The 14,907-nt window shown below is 39.7% G+C and overlaps 3 protein-coding genes across 5 annotated transcripts; 1 reads left to right on the plus strand and 2 right to left on the minus strand.

Annotated features, from left to right (window-relative positions):
• Positions 1-2,673: 2,673 nt before the first annotated feature.
• LOC137739544 (uncharacterized) lies at positions 2,674-4,664 on the minus strand. Its single transcript, XM_068479150.2, has one exon. The coding sequence runs from the start codon at positions 4,403-4,405 to the stop codon at positions 2,891-2,893; it is 1,515 nt and encodes a 504-aa protein (XP_068335251.2). The 5' UTR covers positions 4,406-4,664; the 3' UTR covers positions 2,674-2,890.
• Positions 4,665-5,303: 639 nt separating this feature from the next.
• On the plus strand, positions 5,304-8,882 carry LOC137739716 (putative WRKY transcription factor 3). Its single transcript, XM_068479396.2, has 5 exons — positions 5,304-5,558; positions 6,357-7,106; positions 7,193-7,343; positions 7,435-7,593; positions 8,011-8,882. Exons 2-5 carry the CDS (start codon positions 6,509-6,511, stop codon positions 8,555-8,557), a joined length of 1,455 nt encoding a protein of 484 aa, XP_068335497.2. The 5' UTR covers positions 5,304-5,558; positions 6,357-6,508; the 3' UTR covers positions 8,558-8,882.
• Positions 8,883-9,323: 441 nt separating this feature from the next.
• Positions 9,324-13,076, minus strand: LOC137740799 (scarecrow-like transcription factor PAT1). 3 transcript variants are annotated; one of them, XM_088700775.1, is made up of 3 exons: positions 12,892-13,076; positions 11,567-11,730; positions 9,324-11,453 (listed from the first exon to the last, which is right to left on the minus strand). In XM_088700775.1, the coding sequence occupies exon 3, from the start codon at positions 11,337-11,339 to the stop codon at positions 9,678-9,680; it is 1,662 nt and encodes a 553-aa protein (XP_088556901.1). In that variant the 5' UTR covers positions 11,340-11,453; positions 11,567-11,730; positions 12,892-13,076; the 3' UTR covers positions 9,324-9,677. The 3 variants fall into 3 exon arrangements, with proteins under 3 accessions (XP_088556901.1, XP_068336699.2, XP_068336701.2); XM_068480598.2 differs by having other exon boundaries at positions 11,567-11,741; positions 12,892-12,987; XM_068480600.2 differs by lacking the exon at positions 11,567-11,730 and having other exon boundaries at positions 12,892-13,028.
• Between the last annotated feature and the right edge of the window lie 1,831 nt (positions 13,077-14,907).

Genomic DNA, 14,907 nt, shown 5'->3' on the forward strand with positions numbered 1-14,907 from the left:
TTTTTTAACGCATTATCGCTACTTAGGTTAACTCCAGGGGCATTTGTTTGCCCTCATTATGTTGAACTGGATTGGACTAGACTAGCTATTAGTCCAATACTGTGTTTGTTCCATGTTGGGACTAACATTAATGAGACTAAAGAGGACTAGCATGGACAAAACCCTTCACTAAGAGGTCTTAGCGAGACCCCCCAATAACCATGGGACTAGCTAAGACTATCCTCTCTTTCTCGTCCTCGTCATGCTCAATGACCACTCCCGACAGACTCCTCGTCATCTCCGGTCACCTAGATCAATTATTAACTTTCCGACTCTCTTTCAGATCCATTTGATAACCAACTTTCATATAAAATATACCAAATTGAAGCTGGGAGTGACAAGATTACGATTTTACCTGAATCGAGACTAAAATGTGGTCGAATGTGGCCGAAAAATGGCCTGGAAGTCTCGGCCTGTTTGGGCTTCTTCAAATCCATGACAGATTCGAGCATTCAAAGCTAATATCTCGGTCCAGGGATGGTGATGAATTTTTTGGCGGTGCTAACTTCATCCAATTTAACGAGGGTTGGCCAGAAAACACATCAGGAAACCTGCAACTCGTTGGGAAAATTGAAGTCGTGAGGTTCCTTTCGAACAACGCATAGCTAGAGAGGGAGGGAGGACAGAGAAATATAGACTGGAATCAATAAGGAGTTTGACCAAGAATGAAAAAGAGACATGAATTGAGAGGTCTAAGAGGAAAAAAAGAGGGAAATGGTGGGACGATGAGAGAAGAGGAAAAGAGTGGGACGGAAATAGTAGGAAAAGATGGAGAAAAAGATAAGATCATAATAAAATATTAATAATTTATATATATTAAATAATATAATATTATAATTTGTTATTATCTAGATTCTTAGTCCAATACTGCACCAAACGCTTCACTAATTTAGTCCAGTTTAGTCTAGTCTAAGCCAGTCCAACTTAGTCCTTGTAGCTAATCCAGTCCGAGATAGTTCGGCGCAACAAACGCGCCCCAAGGGGTTAAGATCCTCTCCGGATCTTAACCGTCCGGATCCTGAGATTCAACTGATCCCGACCGTTCAAAAGAAGATCGGGCGGCCAGGAATCAACAAGAAGCAGCAGCCCTCTTCCGCCACACTGCAGAACGGGGTTGACGACGTCTCTCGGAAATGACCGACTAATTCTCCGGCGAAGGCCGTCGTCCAGTCGATGTCCGGCTGCTTCTCTAAGCCTAGATTCACGCCAAGCAGATGGATCTCAGACAGCTATGAAGAGGGGGAACGAAGCGACGACGTAGTTTGCAGTCTCAATTTCGCTTTGTCTCTCAAAGCTCAAATTTCAACACTACTCTCGTACTTAATTTTGCTTTGTCTTCCAAAACTCAAACTAGATTTTGTCTAAATTGGTGTAAACTTGATGATGTGACCATGGTGGGGACCACTAATTTGTTGACGTGGCAAAATTTGAATTTAAGAGACAAAATGAGATTTAAGTTCGAGTTTTAAAGTTGCACAAAATAAGCTGAGTTTCTTTTTCATTCAACAGAATTCAACAACCCGGCATATGAAGCTCGTGAAAGAACGCGAAACCAAATCAAAGATGTCTCTCGACGGTCAATCAGAGTAAAATAAAATAAAAATACTGCTCAAGTTCACGCAGCACCCGTGCCTGAATCCCACATTTCCAATATTTCTCAAACCCCCTGCTTTTCCCCCAGAACAAGGAACTAAGTTCATCTCCTAAAGCTAAACAATTTAACCAGAAATCACATTTCCCATGAGGTAAAAAATCAGAGTGCATCGCAGCTCGTGAGAAAACAGGTGAATTCGTACTTGACTGACCTTTAACAGATTCGGAGGCATGGATACCAGATGCAAACTCAGTTCCCGTTCATGCAAGCAAATCTATCTCAGCTTTAATGACCGATTTGTAGAAGTTCAAATGTTGAGGTAGATCTAGGCAGAAGAGATTTACAGGTTCATTCCAATGACATTGAGTGGTATGCTTTCCCCATTGACCGAACCCCATGAATCTGTCTATACAGACTGAGCCGAGAAAGCTCGTACCTCAACAGCATGATATACTCTGCTTTACTCTGCAAACCGAAAATAGAAACAGAAACTGCAGCAGGATATACAAAAGCCCATCTGGACATCTCTCTATGAAGCAGCAAAATGTTGAATGATAGATGATCATACAATCCACATCAACAGAAGAATCCTTCCAGCAATGCTACTATACTATATAAAGGTCTAATACAATACTGAAGCTACATCCGCTACCAAATCATAACCTTCGTAACAACAGCAGCTATGTTTTAGAATTTTGCCACACAACAAGTAGCTTTAATATGTTCTCTGTATTATATTTTCCATCACCTCTACAGTTATACATGTAACGGAGATTAATAAATTTGTCAAAGAGGAACCATTAGGAAACTGATAAAACATATCTCAATCTAAAAACTGAAATCTGACAGAAGTTCGAACCAAAAAGATTCAGTGCCAGATGATATGACTACAATGTTAAAATTAAAGGCAAGTGGTGCACACTCTCTTTATCTTAATGCAAAGTGAAATTGCCATGCTACAATTGATGGGGCTTTGGGGCTTCCACACTCATCCAAGAAATGCATCCTAAACTTATTGCATTTCATAAAACGACCACCAATGAAACAAGTAGTAAAATATATAACAGCACGAAAACTAACATTGTTAAACAAGCATGGAAATCTTGAACATTGGCATCATTATCCTAATCATCTTCCCCTTATCAACATAAAGATAAAGGTCTGAATTTTACATACATAGTTGAAAACGGAAGACCTATCCAGTGCCAAACAAGCATTGATCATACAATGGAACATCAAGAAAAAGAAAACTCCAAATTACCAAGGAGGATTAGTTCCCTCCCTTGCAGCAGAAGGTGATCTTGATATGATGCTAGCATGGCTTCCAAGCCTCGATACACTCCTACCACCTTTAGGAGTAGTAAACCCAGGACTTGAACCTCGGTAACTGGCACGAAGAGTTTCATCAATAGAAGACGAGGACTTGCCAATTGCATTCCTTACAAACTTCTGAGCAGCAGGGGAGAGTGTCCGCACACTTGGACTGGCACTGCCACCTCTAGAAGGTGATGGCAGAGGTGGCTTGTGAAACAATTTTGACCTTTCCCTCAATTTGCGTGCAGCTTCCCTTGACAGCGAGTGAGCCTTTTCGTCTCTTACAGGCGGGCATGGGATCCTATAATGAGGCCCTTCACCACCACCAACATCAACTGGATTGTCCTCGAGATCCAACCTCAGAGGTGTCCCTTCAATTTCACCCCATGTAATAAACGGTGATTCATCAACACCTAGTGCAGGCGAGGGTGTCTTCACAAAACTATAACCATTATCTGCTTTTTTCTCCGATTCCACATAAAATGGATTGGGAGTCTTCCTCAAATCATCCAAATCATACTTCTTCAACTTATCCCCATCTCTATCCATGATAACTGGGGTTGCACCTGCAACTGTGGTATAAAGAAACTCGGCCATAGCATCCTCCTTTGGCCTGGAATCAATCGTCTTCCCATGGAATCGCGTATTGGGTCGATTAATTTCCTTCTCCAAACTCTTCATCCTATTTGCACGTTCCTCCTCTGTCAATGGGGCCTCACCTCGATCAGCAGGATGGTACATCAGCAAATTTTTCGCTGTATACTTCCACCCATCCAATGTACTAGGCGGCTGATCCGACGTTCCATACCCATCTGTAATCCTATCCCTCTTCACATCCTCAATAGATTTAACCTCCTCCTTTTCACCGTCCGTCAAATACTCATATCTCTCCTTCCTCTTCCTATTCACCTTCTCCAAAATATTTGAAAAACTATGATTGTCCTCACTCGTATACCGCCTAAAGAACTGATCAAGCGACAACGAGCCCTCTACGCTATCATCAACGCCGCTAGACCCTACATCACCGGACAATCCCACATTCGAAACACCCGGGATTTTCGGGGTTTTACCATCAAATTCATCGGCAGGGGTAAAACTACGCATAAAAGTCGAACCTGGGGTTCTACCATCAGGGTCAGGATTATGAGTTACCTTCTTTCCGCGCCGCTCGATGATCTTCAACTGGGCGTCTCGAATCTGAACCGGGTCGCGGGTCTTGATCGCTTCGAGCCAGTCGAGGCGGTCCCGGAGCTTGGAAATATCGGGAAAGAAGTCCCTTTCAATGATCTTCTCGATCGCGGCGACATAGGTGTCTTCATCGAGGACCGTGGGGTGGCCTTGAGGGTTCTTGGGTGAGATTTGGGTGGAATTCGTAGGGTTTAGGGCAGAAGCTTCGGAAATTGTAGAGGGCGAAGGGGATGAGAGGTGGCGAGGAGAGTGGCCTGGAGTGAGAAGCATTCTGCTTCTGGATTAGGGTTAGGATTTGGGACGAGGGAGATGGTGGGATTGGAAAGAGTGAGAAATTGAGGGTTTTGGCAAGAATTAGAGGGCGAATTTTGGGAATTAGGGTCTGAGATTTCCCTTTCGTGTGTGGATTGGACTGCAAAATTGGGGCTGATTTAGGAAAGAAGACGAAACGCGTCCGATTGTGTATGGCGGTGTATGTACTGCTGCAGGACGCGCGTAGTAAAGGATTGGCAGGTATTTTCCATGGAATAAAATCGGTAAGATATTTTATATTCAATTCTCACTAAAGATGAAATTGAATCATATTATTGTTAGCCAATTATGAGGTTTAATCATTTCTCACTCTTTAATATAGATAATTTCATTTGTTAATAAAAAAAAAGGGGTTTGTGCAACTGCTATGCTATTTTTTTTTTTTTTTTTTTGAGAATTTTAATATATTCTACACTAATCGAGACTAAAGAGATGGGAAGAGAGTTTGAATCCAAGATATAATGTATTGAAAATGAAGACATTGTGAATAATCTAATGCCAGTTTGGTAATGCTCAATTTTTTTTAAAAGCAGAGATAGAAAAAAGTTGGATTCAAAATTATGTTTGACAACCGAGCAAAATTATGAATAATTTAGTACTAGTTTGGTACTGTCTAAACTTTGAAAGTTTACGGTGTTGAGACTCTGCATGATTCGAATTTCGTCGGAGGTTAATCTAACATCTAATTTAATAAAATTTTATCTTTAACAAAAAAAAAATAATAATAAATAAATTAAAACGGACCCGGCGCCACGGCCTCATTGCAAGCGGGAAAGACGTTATCACGGTCCAAACTCCAAGAAAACAACCATGGCCCACATATTAAAGATTCGTACGTTATAACCAATCAAACCGCAGGACAGCCAGAGGAACAAAGATTCTTCCGTGCACCTCATCGCGGGCAACAAAAATCTCTCCTCCCCGTCTTTCTCTCCCCACATCGGATTAGACTTTTGGCAAAGGACTCAGAGAGCTTCGACTCGTCTCTCTCACTGCCACCCAGCTCCTCCCTGTCTCCCGCCACCACCGCCGGCGTGATCTACGGCTCTGAATCAATCTCAATCCGCCGGCTTCGCGCGGAATTGGGCCACCTGATCCCGAAATTTATAGGGTTTGTACTTTTTCTCTTTTCGTACTGTACTGCATAGGGTTTGTTGTTTGAGCTAAAAAATTGATGGTTTTGAGATTATTTTTTTTAATTTTTTTAATTATACTGTTTATTATTTTTTTAATATAATTGACATCAACTCATGTGCCTTGAATTTTTTTTTTTTGGTGTATTTTTAATTATTTGTTGTAGTTCTAGCTTTTAATTACTACATCCTCTGTTTGGTTGCTGAGAAAGTGTGAGAAAATTGCGTAATTGAGTCCAAATTTTCCGTTTGCTTTAGTTTAATTTTCCTGGAACCTCACTGAACTGAGCTAATCATTTGACTCAATGGTTAATTTGTTTAAAGTTATGAACCCTTGTTTTTTCAAGCTAAAATTTATATTTCTGGGTAATGGGTGGTAATTTTTGTTCTTCTGAGTAATATATAAACAAAAAGATTTGGAATTTTATTTATGTGTATCAAGACTCTTTCTGTATTAAAATTTTTTATTTTCTTTTCGAAAACAGTAACAAATTTTGAAATATTAGTAGCAGAGCCGCTTCACCTACTTAATATGCTTAACCAAATCAAAACAATATATACATACATACATATATATATATATATATGCATGTACATACACACGCCCGCACACACATAATATGGATATACACGCACATCCATTCACAATGATAATTATGGAGTTTCGTGTCGTTTCATTTCTTCTGAAAACCAGACAATTAGGGTGTTTGTGATCTTCGTTTAACTAAATTGGGACTCGGGACATTTCCTTATGACTGCTCTGATCTATTCTGCAGCTAGCAAGTCCTGACCGTAACATTCTTGTCCGTGCTTTAAACGATCAGAGTTGAACAACCTGCTGTATTGGAGTTTTTTTTGAGACGGAGGTAAACTGTGATGGTGGTATCCTGAGCTGAGTTGCAGCCTGTGATACCAGAATCAATTTCACATGATTCCTTTAGGGGAAGATGGGACAGATAAAGTTGCTTCTGATATAGTACAGAAGAAAGAGAGTTCTGATAGTGAAATTCATGCGCCACATCAAGCTCCTAATAAGGGGATCTGTCTGTTGCAATCAGATCATAAAGGGACTGCTCAATTTCTAACACCTGAGAAAGCGTCACAGGTGCCTGATGGAGTTGTTACTGCGTCACAACCAAATCAAGAAGGAAGTGCTTCCTCTTTAACATCTGAGAAAACCCCACAGACTCCTGAAACCGCTGCACTTGCCTTGCGATCTGCTCAAGAAGGAACCACTCCATCTACTACACTTAAGAGAGTGTTAGACGATGGTTATCACTGGAGAAAATACGGCCAGAAATTTGTTAAGGGAAAATCATATGTAAGAAGTTACTACAGATGTACGTATCCAAAATGTGAAGTGAAGAAGCAAGTGGAACGTGCACATAGTGGCCAGATAACAGATACTGTATACTTTGGTGAGCATGAACATCCTAAACTCCGAAGTGTCCCAGTAGCTGTTAGTTTCGTTGTGTCCATTGTTGAGGACGAAAGACCAAAAGTGCTTTTGTTAACTGATGTTGAAGGTGAGAATGAAACTTAGTTGTTATCTAGATATGGTTCTTACAATGCCAAATCTTGTTTAATTTATTTGATGACCTTGTATTTGAAGACAAATCGTCAAGTGCGCATGGGCACACATCTAACCAGATTGAGCCAGTGGATCCTCCACAGCTTTCAAGCGTTGCAGTTACTGAAGCCATGCAGGGTGTGCTCTCTCAGTCAAATAGACCGAGAGATGGCGATCCTGACCCTAAAAGACAGTATGTTCTTGCAATAGCTATTTTGAATTTTCCTGTGCACTGGTATATTATACTTACCTTTGTTTAACTGATATTGGAAAATAAATATCAGGAAGAAGGCAAAACATAATGGCAACTCATTACCGGTGGATAAGCCATCTGTTGAACCACGCATGGTTGTTCAGACTATGAGTGAGGTTGATATAGTGAGTGATGGGTACAGATGGCGCAAATACGGGCAGAAATTAGTAAAAGGCAATCCAAATCCAAGGTATAATCAGTTTAATGCTTGCATGTATTGACGCTTTATACGAGGCGTCAGGCGTGCACCTAAATTGCCACTCTGCTCATTTGTAAATGTGTAGATCACATATGACATTCTTTTCCTTCCTTCATGTAACTTACGTATGCTTCTCTAGTCCTTTATCTTGCTTCTGGGATAAACTGGAAGAATTAGATATTATTACTTCTTAGACAATAGTCAGTATCTGTGAGCTCTGTTCAAACGTGTCCTGCTTCTTGTTTTATTTAGTTCAGTCTTGTTTGGTGTTAGTCTAGAATGATATGAAATAGAATCGGTTTGTGTTTCGAAGTTCTCAGTTAATCTATTTGGCATTCCTTTATTTGTCGTAGTTTCTATGGTATATTTTTGCTGACTCTCCTCTGCGTCTGCACTTGCATTATGTAGGAGTTACTACAGATGCTCAAATCCTGGATGCCCTGTTAAGAAACATGTAGAGAGGGCGTCTCATGATTCAAAAGTGGTTATAGCCACATATGAGGGGCAACATGATCATGATATGCCCCCGACAAGGACTGTGACCCATAATACAGCAGCATCGAACGTGTTTACGACAGCCCGCATTTGTGAGTCTGGCACTATACCCGAAGGGAATGCTGTCTGCCGCGATACTAGCCCAGAACATGAAGTTAAACCAAGCGAGCAACGGAATGATGAGTCAAAAATTAAACCAAGTGATGTTGCTGGCTCAGATATGGTCGTTGATTCTGATCTAGGCCCCGAAAGAACACCACATGATCAATCGGTTGCCGAAGCATGTACGACGACGGAAAGCGACCCCCCTTACATGATTGTTTGTAGAGCAAATAAAATGAAAACTACTGAGATGGGAATTAAGTCAGAAGGCGTTGATATGGTGGTTTGCGACAATCTGCGTCCAGAAAGTAATCCACCGGAGCAAGAAAAGCCGAAAGCAGAACCCGTTGACAGTTAACCTGCAATGCTGGATCTAGATTCATCGACACCCTAAATAATGTATTAATGCATCAGGACATGCCTGGTGCTAGGGTTCATCTTATTCATTCTCCTCTTGTTTTCGTCTCCGGAGAGGATGCTTTGGGTCGGGATTGGAGAGTAGGATTTGGCGGAATGCCAATAATGTCCGATAGCGGATTGGAAGGTTAACAAAAGTTGTGTAAATTATTTTATATAGATTGAATGACCTCAAAAATGTAGGGATTAGACTAAGGAAGGAGGACTCTCATGTCATGTTAGTACTTGATATATGAAAAGTTGGTTGTGCTGATGTTATTCATGAACCCTAATCGTTTAGTTTACTTGAATAGTTTTGGTCTCGTAGTCACAGTTGTTGCGATTTAAACGTTATAGTTTACTAATTGTTGCAATTCAAGAATAATAGCTCAAGAACGCCACTTTAACGGAATTAGCACACGAGTTGCCATTGGAATGCACGTAGTTGATTGCTCTAGCGGATAGGGTTTTTCTCTTTTAACCCACTGCGTCTTGGATTCAGACCCTCCATCTCCCTTTGCATAGAATGTCACTTGTACTAAAAGGGGAAAAATAATATTGGAGTTCAGTCTGCGACACTTGTACTGAAAGAAAAATATTGGAGTTTAATCCGCGATGAGTAAATCTACAGAGGCCAAAGTGGAACTTCACTCAAACTAAAATTCCTCTACCTTCAAACCCAAGTAACTATTGTTTGAATAAGGAAAACAAATCTGCCAAACAACCACTTTCTTTCAATTCTCTTTATTTGATGGTATTGGATTTAAACTTCCTCAAGAAAAAGGTAGGAAGAAAAAAGGCAAAGCATTTGTGCCAATTACTCAGACAACCATGTACAAACCAATGCCTTATGAAATCAAAGTTCTCTCTCCCTCCCTCTCTCCCTCCCTCTCTCTCTCTCCCTCTCCCCCTCTCTCTCTCTCTCTCTAAAACAGATGACTTCGATTTTATCAAGTTTACACAGCTGATGCCACCCTTTTTTATAAGCAGTTGGGAGCTTACAAGTGCAAAAGAACACATGAAAAAACATGTTCTATTCTCCAAGCTTGCCTCGCCTCCATTCCGACCAAAAAAAAAAAGCATCAATTCGTGCTGTGTTTGCACCTCCATGCACAAGAAGCAACCAAGTCTCTGTTCTTCCAGCCAAGATAGAGTGCCCCGTCTCGCTCTTCAAGCCGATATTTGTCAGAGTAGTTATCCAGCAGCGTCTTGATGGTGGCATTTACCAAGGAGCTTAAAGGGTACGGTGTAAATCCAGCCATTGCAAACCGCAACCTCCACTTCCCAAGAAGCTCGTGTCTTTCCACCCTCTCAACGCCCTCGCATGCTATTATGTTAACAACCTCCCTAGCCAAGCAGTGTTGCTCCACATTGATCCGCTCCTTGTGATCTCTCGGAAGAGTCACATCAATTGACTCAAACATAGCTGTGTAGTAATTTAGTGTTTCTACAAAGCGTGGATAGAATGCAGCGGTGTTTGTGTTAGATTCTTGCTCAACGAGGGTCACCACTTTCGGAGACAAGCTCTTAACCAACCTCAACAGCCTATCCCGGTGATTCTGAGTGCAGACGCTCTCATCGGGCATGTGGTGCAGCATGAACGCAAAGTTGATAGCCAAAGCCTCCCCAGGTCGAACACAAAGATGCTCCAGCTGTACGTCACAACCAGACATGGAAGCGGTGTGGAACTCGAATGGAACCTTGAACAACTCTGCAAGCTTAGACAACCTCTTTCCCACAATGTTTGGTCCTCCTCCACGGGCATAAGCTGACATGGAATCATCAATACCTGTTATACGGATGTGGGGTGGTCCACCAGGCCTGGATGCAAAAGCTTGGATTAGAGTGACCCACTGACTCCCCTGACCGATTTGGAAATCAATGATGTGAACACTGTCCTCATCCTTCATGGCTTCTGCAATGGCTCCATTTGCAGACATGTACCCGAATTTGAAGTAAGGGCAAACCTCATAGAGAATATGCATGTAAGAGAGGAGTTCGCAACTTGCTGGTTCTTTGCATCTCAGTGCTTTGTAGATGTTACTCCCCGAAGACGCCTTCCGTGCAACTAGTCCTTCCAGCAAGTATGCACCCAACCTCTGAATTGGTTCACCCGAAACTGAAACCATCTGGCGTAACTCATCCATCATCCACTGTGCCATTAACAGATCATTATCTGCTACTGCTTTTGCGCAGAAGATGAGGACTTGCTTCAAATCCTTTTTAGAGATTGATTCCAGAATCTGTCCCCAGCTGTCCTCGTCTGGCAGGGAATTGCTCGTCCCGTTCGGGAAAGTAATGCAATAGTTATCAAGAATATTAGAATCAGGACCCAGCATTACAGTTTCTAATTGTTTCAGTTTGTACTTGAAGTCAGTTGCATCATCGGTTATGCAGGATCCACTTATCGAAGAGCTGTAGGTCTGGTCAGGGGAATGGTACTGATCAGACGGATATGAATGAGAGTCTTGCTGCGACATCGGGCTTCCACTAGGTGAGAAACTGACATTTGATGGGGTGTTATAAACGTTATAGCTACCATTAGACCAGGAAGACTCCAAAGTGCAGTAGTGTTCATGGAAACTCTGCAATGGGAGGTGGGTACTTTGGCTGCTCTCATTGTAATGTAGCCGGGGGTCCAAAGTTTGGAAACGAGGCAAGCAGTAGGCTTCTACTTCTTGGACTGGCTGATAATATAACCGGTTTGACATCCCTGAAATTCTCTGCTCCTTTGATGCTTGCATTGAAGAGTAGTCTAATTGTTGACTCTGTTGCCGAAAACTATCTTTCTATTTGTGTTATCCAAGCTTCGTTAGAGTTGTATAGGAAGCTTCAAATTCGCTTGCCAGAAGCATTATCTGTATTACAATAAGAGACCTTGGTTACACAGATATACGGAACAAAGAGGATACAACATAATACAGAACCAGCATAATCTGCAGAACAAAATAATGAGAGATCTGCGCAATACCGTAAAGATAACAAGTGAAAAGCATGAGGAACAATGATGAGATTTAGTCATTGTGGAATTCGGAGTAAGGATAGGCTGAAGTGAAGTTCTCGTAAATGGAAAAGACGGAGCAGCCTTTAAAATTTGCTTTGCCAGTTCATCTAGTAGCGCTAGCGCATGATAGCCTAATAGTTCACTAACAATTTTTAGTTAGAGAACAACTAAAGAAACTTGCATTAGCAAAATACAGGAAAATCTTTTGAGAACAATTTCACAATTTCAACATCAAACTTAAAGATCTCAGAACTTGTCGTTCTAATTCGTTGGTGTTGCCAATCCGAAGTTTATTCACCAATAATCAAGTGTAGCAAGAATGCAACCGCAAGTAGAGACCAGACCAACACGACCAGATAAGCATCTGTGAGGCGAAGAAAGACACTATCCAAGCGAAAAAACCTAGATAAACAGAGAAAAGATACGAAAAGAACCTAAAATAACGAACGTGAAGCGTGAAAACCAGTAGAGCGCCAATCCATCAAAATGATTATGCAATAAAAAGAGATTCAAACGTTTCGAAAAACATAAATTGACAATGATCATACAATTACCGGTGCAATATTAGTCTGATTTCCAAGTAAACTATGTAACGAAATGATCTCAAATCTCAACGGTAAACTTCTAATTAACAAGATTACAGAAAACTAGAGAACGGAATACTAAACTAGTATCATCTGGTGTTCTTAGACATTCTCTGCAACTCTCTCCTCTAACCCTTTAACCACTCTCTGCTGCCACATTTTTTCCATTTCGACAGCCAAACAAAGTATGAAACTCTCCAACAAAATGAATCACAGGAAAACACTGACCATTCCATCCACCAAATCATCATCCCAACCACTCGGAAAAACACCCAAATTTTGGTTTTTTGAGAAACCCCATTTGTTCCAAGACAATGATAAAGATTTAATCTTTTCACAAACATTCAAACTCTAGTTCATAAACAAAAGGGTCGCCACCAAATCTGAAACAAAAACAACTTCAAAATTGAAGCTCCAGTCTTTCCAGAAAAGGGAAAAAACACAGAATTTGAAAACAGAGCGCCATAAAACCCACCAAAAGGAAAGCAAAGTTCGTATATGATATACCTTGAAGAAACATCAGCAACCCAGTTTCAGTAATGGAAAATCATCCATGAAAACACAACTCATAGCTCAAAATTTTCCCAAGAAAAAGGAAAGGACTGGTTTGTAACACAACCAGTAATACCAATGCAAAACAAAGGATTTGAATGCAAAAACCAGTAAATGATGACTTCTGATTTGAAAATATCAAGTCTTTGGTTGTACCTTGTTTGAACTTTGAAGGAATTTGAAGCTTCGAATTCCACCACATACCAGTCTTTCACTGTCTCTGGGCGTGACTTAGTGAGAGAGAGAAAGAGAGAGAAGAAGAATAGAACCCACCTGTGGAATATAAAAATTCTGAGTTAGAAAAAGCCCTTTAAATAGTGTGAAATAACATTACTACCAGTGGGATTTGTTTGCAAAGTTGTACAATTGCATATTTGGTTCAGTTGAAGTAATAGAAAAAACCTTCCACGCAACCACCATATGCTTCATGTGCATGAGGGGTTATTTTTTTCGGGTTTTATATGTGACAAAGTTATATTTTCATAAGTTCAAATTGTGATAAAATTAGATTTTATCACGTATGAATCGTTTGTTGGATTAGATTATATTATTTCAATCTCGTCTATTAAAAAAAACAAACTCTCACTTTGTTTTCAGAAATAATTTGATTTTCACGTACAACACACAATTTACCTAGCATCAATTGGTAAATTAGTATCATACAATTTTGCAAAAAAAATTATTTGAAAATTTCACCCACTAGTGCCCATGAACATTAAACCAAATTGAAATTTTAATTATTATGAAATTTAAAACAATCATTAATTAGCCAAATTACGAGAAATATATGTAAGGAAAAAGAATTTAAAAGATAATATAGGAGAGTATAAATGTATTCGCAAGTAGAGAAAGAGTGATAGAATTTTGTTCATATAGGTTGCTACTTTTTGTGGGACCCACTATTTTTTTTTTTGGGCTAGATGTAGCCCAATTTTATGCTATCCAATAAATGATGGATCTAGCTCCATTTTTCGGCTCATTAGGGATGAAATTTATCATTAAGGCTTGAAATGTAGCCTCATAGAGAATAAAGCCTCCATTGAGGATGTTCTAACACCATAAAAACGAGAACACAAGTATATTACTCAGAGCGAATGTACTTTCTTTATACAACTAAGTTCAACTCCTACTTCCTATGATTTAATTTGGTTTATAGGAAATTATCGTTTGTATAAAAAAAAAAAAAATCATAAAAGAAAGAATAAAAGCAAAAGTAAGATTATGCCAAACTGCAAACTTTAATGAATTAGCTTTAAAATACTACAAATGAGATCTTATGTGGATACTATGGCATCATAGGTTCTTAAGCTAGATATGAAGTCTTAAGACCAATATTCCCTTTTTTTTCATAATCAATCAAGGCAACGAATATCAGAATCTTAATGGACCGTAATAATAAAATTATTCAATTGTTGACAATATAGCGCATATTTATGTTGCTTGAAACAGATTTTACCAATCACCGGCGAATCTAAGTATATTCATTCTCCTCACTTGTAAATTCCTTCTACATTTATAACATGTAGCTTAGTCGATCTAATACTATAATCTCAACCATAATCAACTCATTTACGCGTCACATCAATGATCTGAATCAGCGCATGTGTTCAGTTAACTTAAGATTACTATTAGTTTATAGCATTATTTACAAGCTAAATTCAACTTAATCTAGAAGAGTGGAGGGGTACAAATGGTAGGATAAAGGGTTTAGTGGGTCAATCTGAGAAAGTGACACACACGGTTGAGCACAGAGAGAGCCTTGTTATGTTAATTTTAAAGTGATAAATTAAGATGACGTAGGAAAGTTCAAAAGGTAGCGCCTTCCACTTCCACTTGAGCTTTTCTTTGTCTTCCTAATCCAAGTTGTTCTTCTTTTAATTGCAAAACAACTTTGATGGGGATTTCCCCTCCTCCAAATTGATATGAAACTATATAAAATGATGCAAATATGTTTATAATTCAAGGAAACGATGAAATCGTTTAAGTACTACAATGTAGTGGTATTATTTTTTACTTTATTTGTAAGTGAGATGTCTTCGATTCTGTAAACGAGTTTAACACCAGTTTAATGTTTCACCCCCTAAAGTAAATATACCGCAATATAAACAAATATAAGTGGATGAAATATCAGAAGAAAAGGGAAGCGATAATCGAGTAATAATTTTTTTACTA

Source organism: Pyrus communis, chromosome 9 (assembly GCF_041283825.1).
Source record: "Pyrus communis isolate YQ-2024b chromosome 9, ASM4128382v1, whole genome shotgun sequence".
Classification (NCBI taxonomy): domain Eukaryota; kingdom Viridiplantae; phylum Streptophyta; class Magnoliopsida; order Rosales; family Rosaceae; genus Pyrus; species Pyrus communis.

Coding starts and splice junctions, on each gene's coding strand:
- LOC137739544 (XM_068479150.2), bottom strand. CDS start 4,405: ATGCTTCTCACTCCAGGCCACTCTCCTCGCCACCTCTCATCCCCTTCG.
- LOC137739716 (XM_068479396.2), top strand. CDS start 6,509: ATGATTCCTTTAGGGGAAGATGGGACAGATAAAGTTGCTTCTGATATA. Junction 7,107..7,192: donor TTTGTTAACTGATGTTGAAG/GTGAGAATGAAA, acceptor TTGTATTTGAAG/ACAAATCGTCAAGTGCGCAT. Junction 7,594..8,010: donor AAAGGCAATCCAAATCCAAG/GTATAATCAGTT, acceptor TGCATTATGTAG/GAGTTACTACAGATGCTCAA.
- LOC137740799 (XM_088700775.1), bottom strand. CDS start 11,339: ATGCAAGCATCAAAGGAGCAGAGAATTTCAGGGATGTCAAACCGGTTA.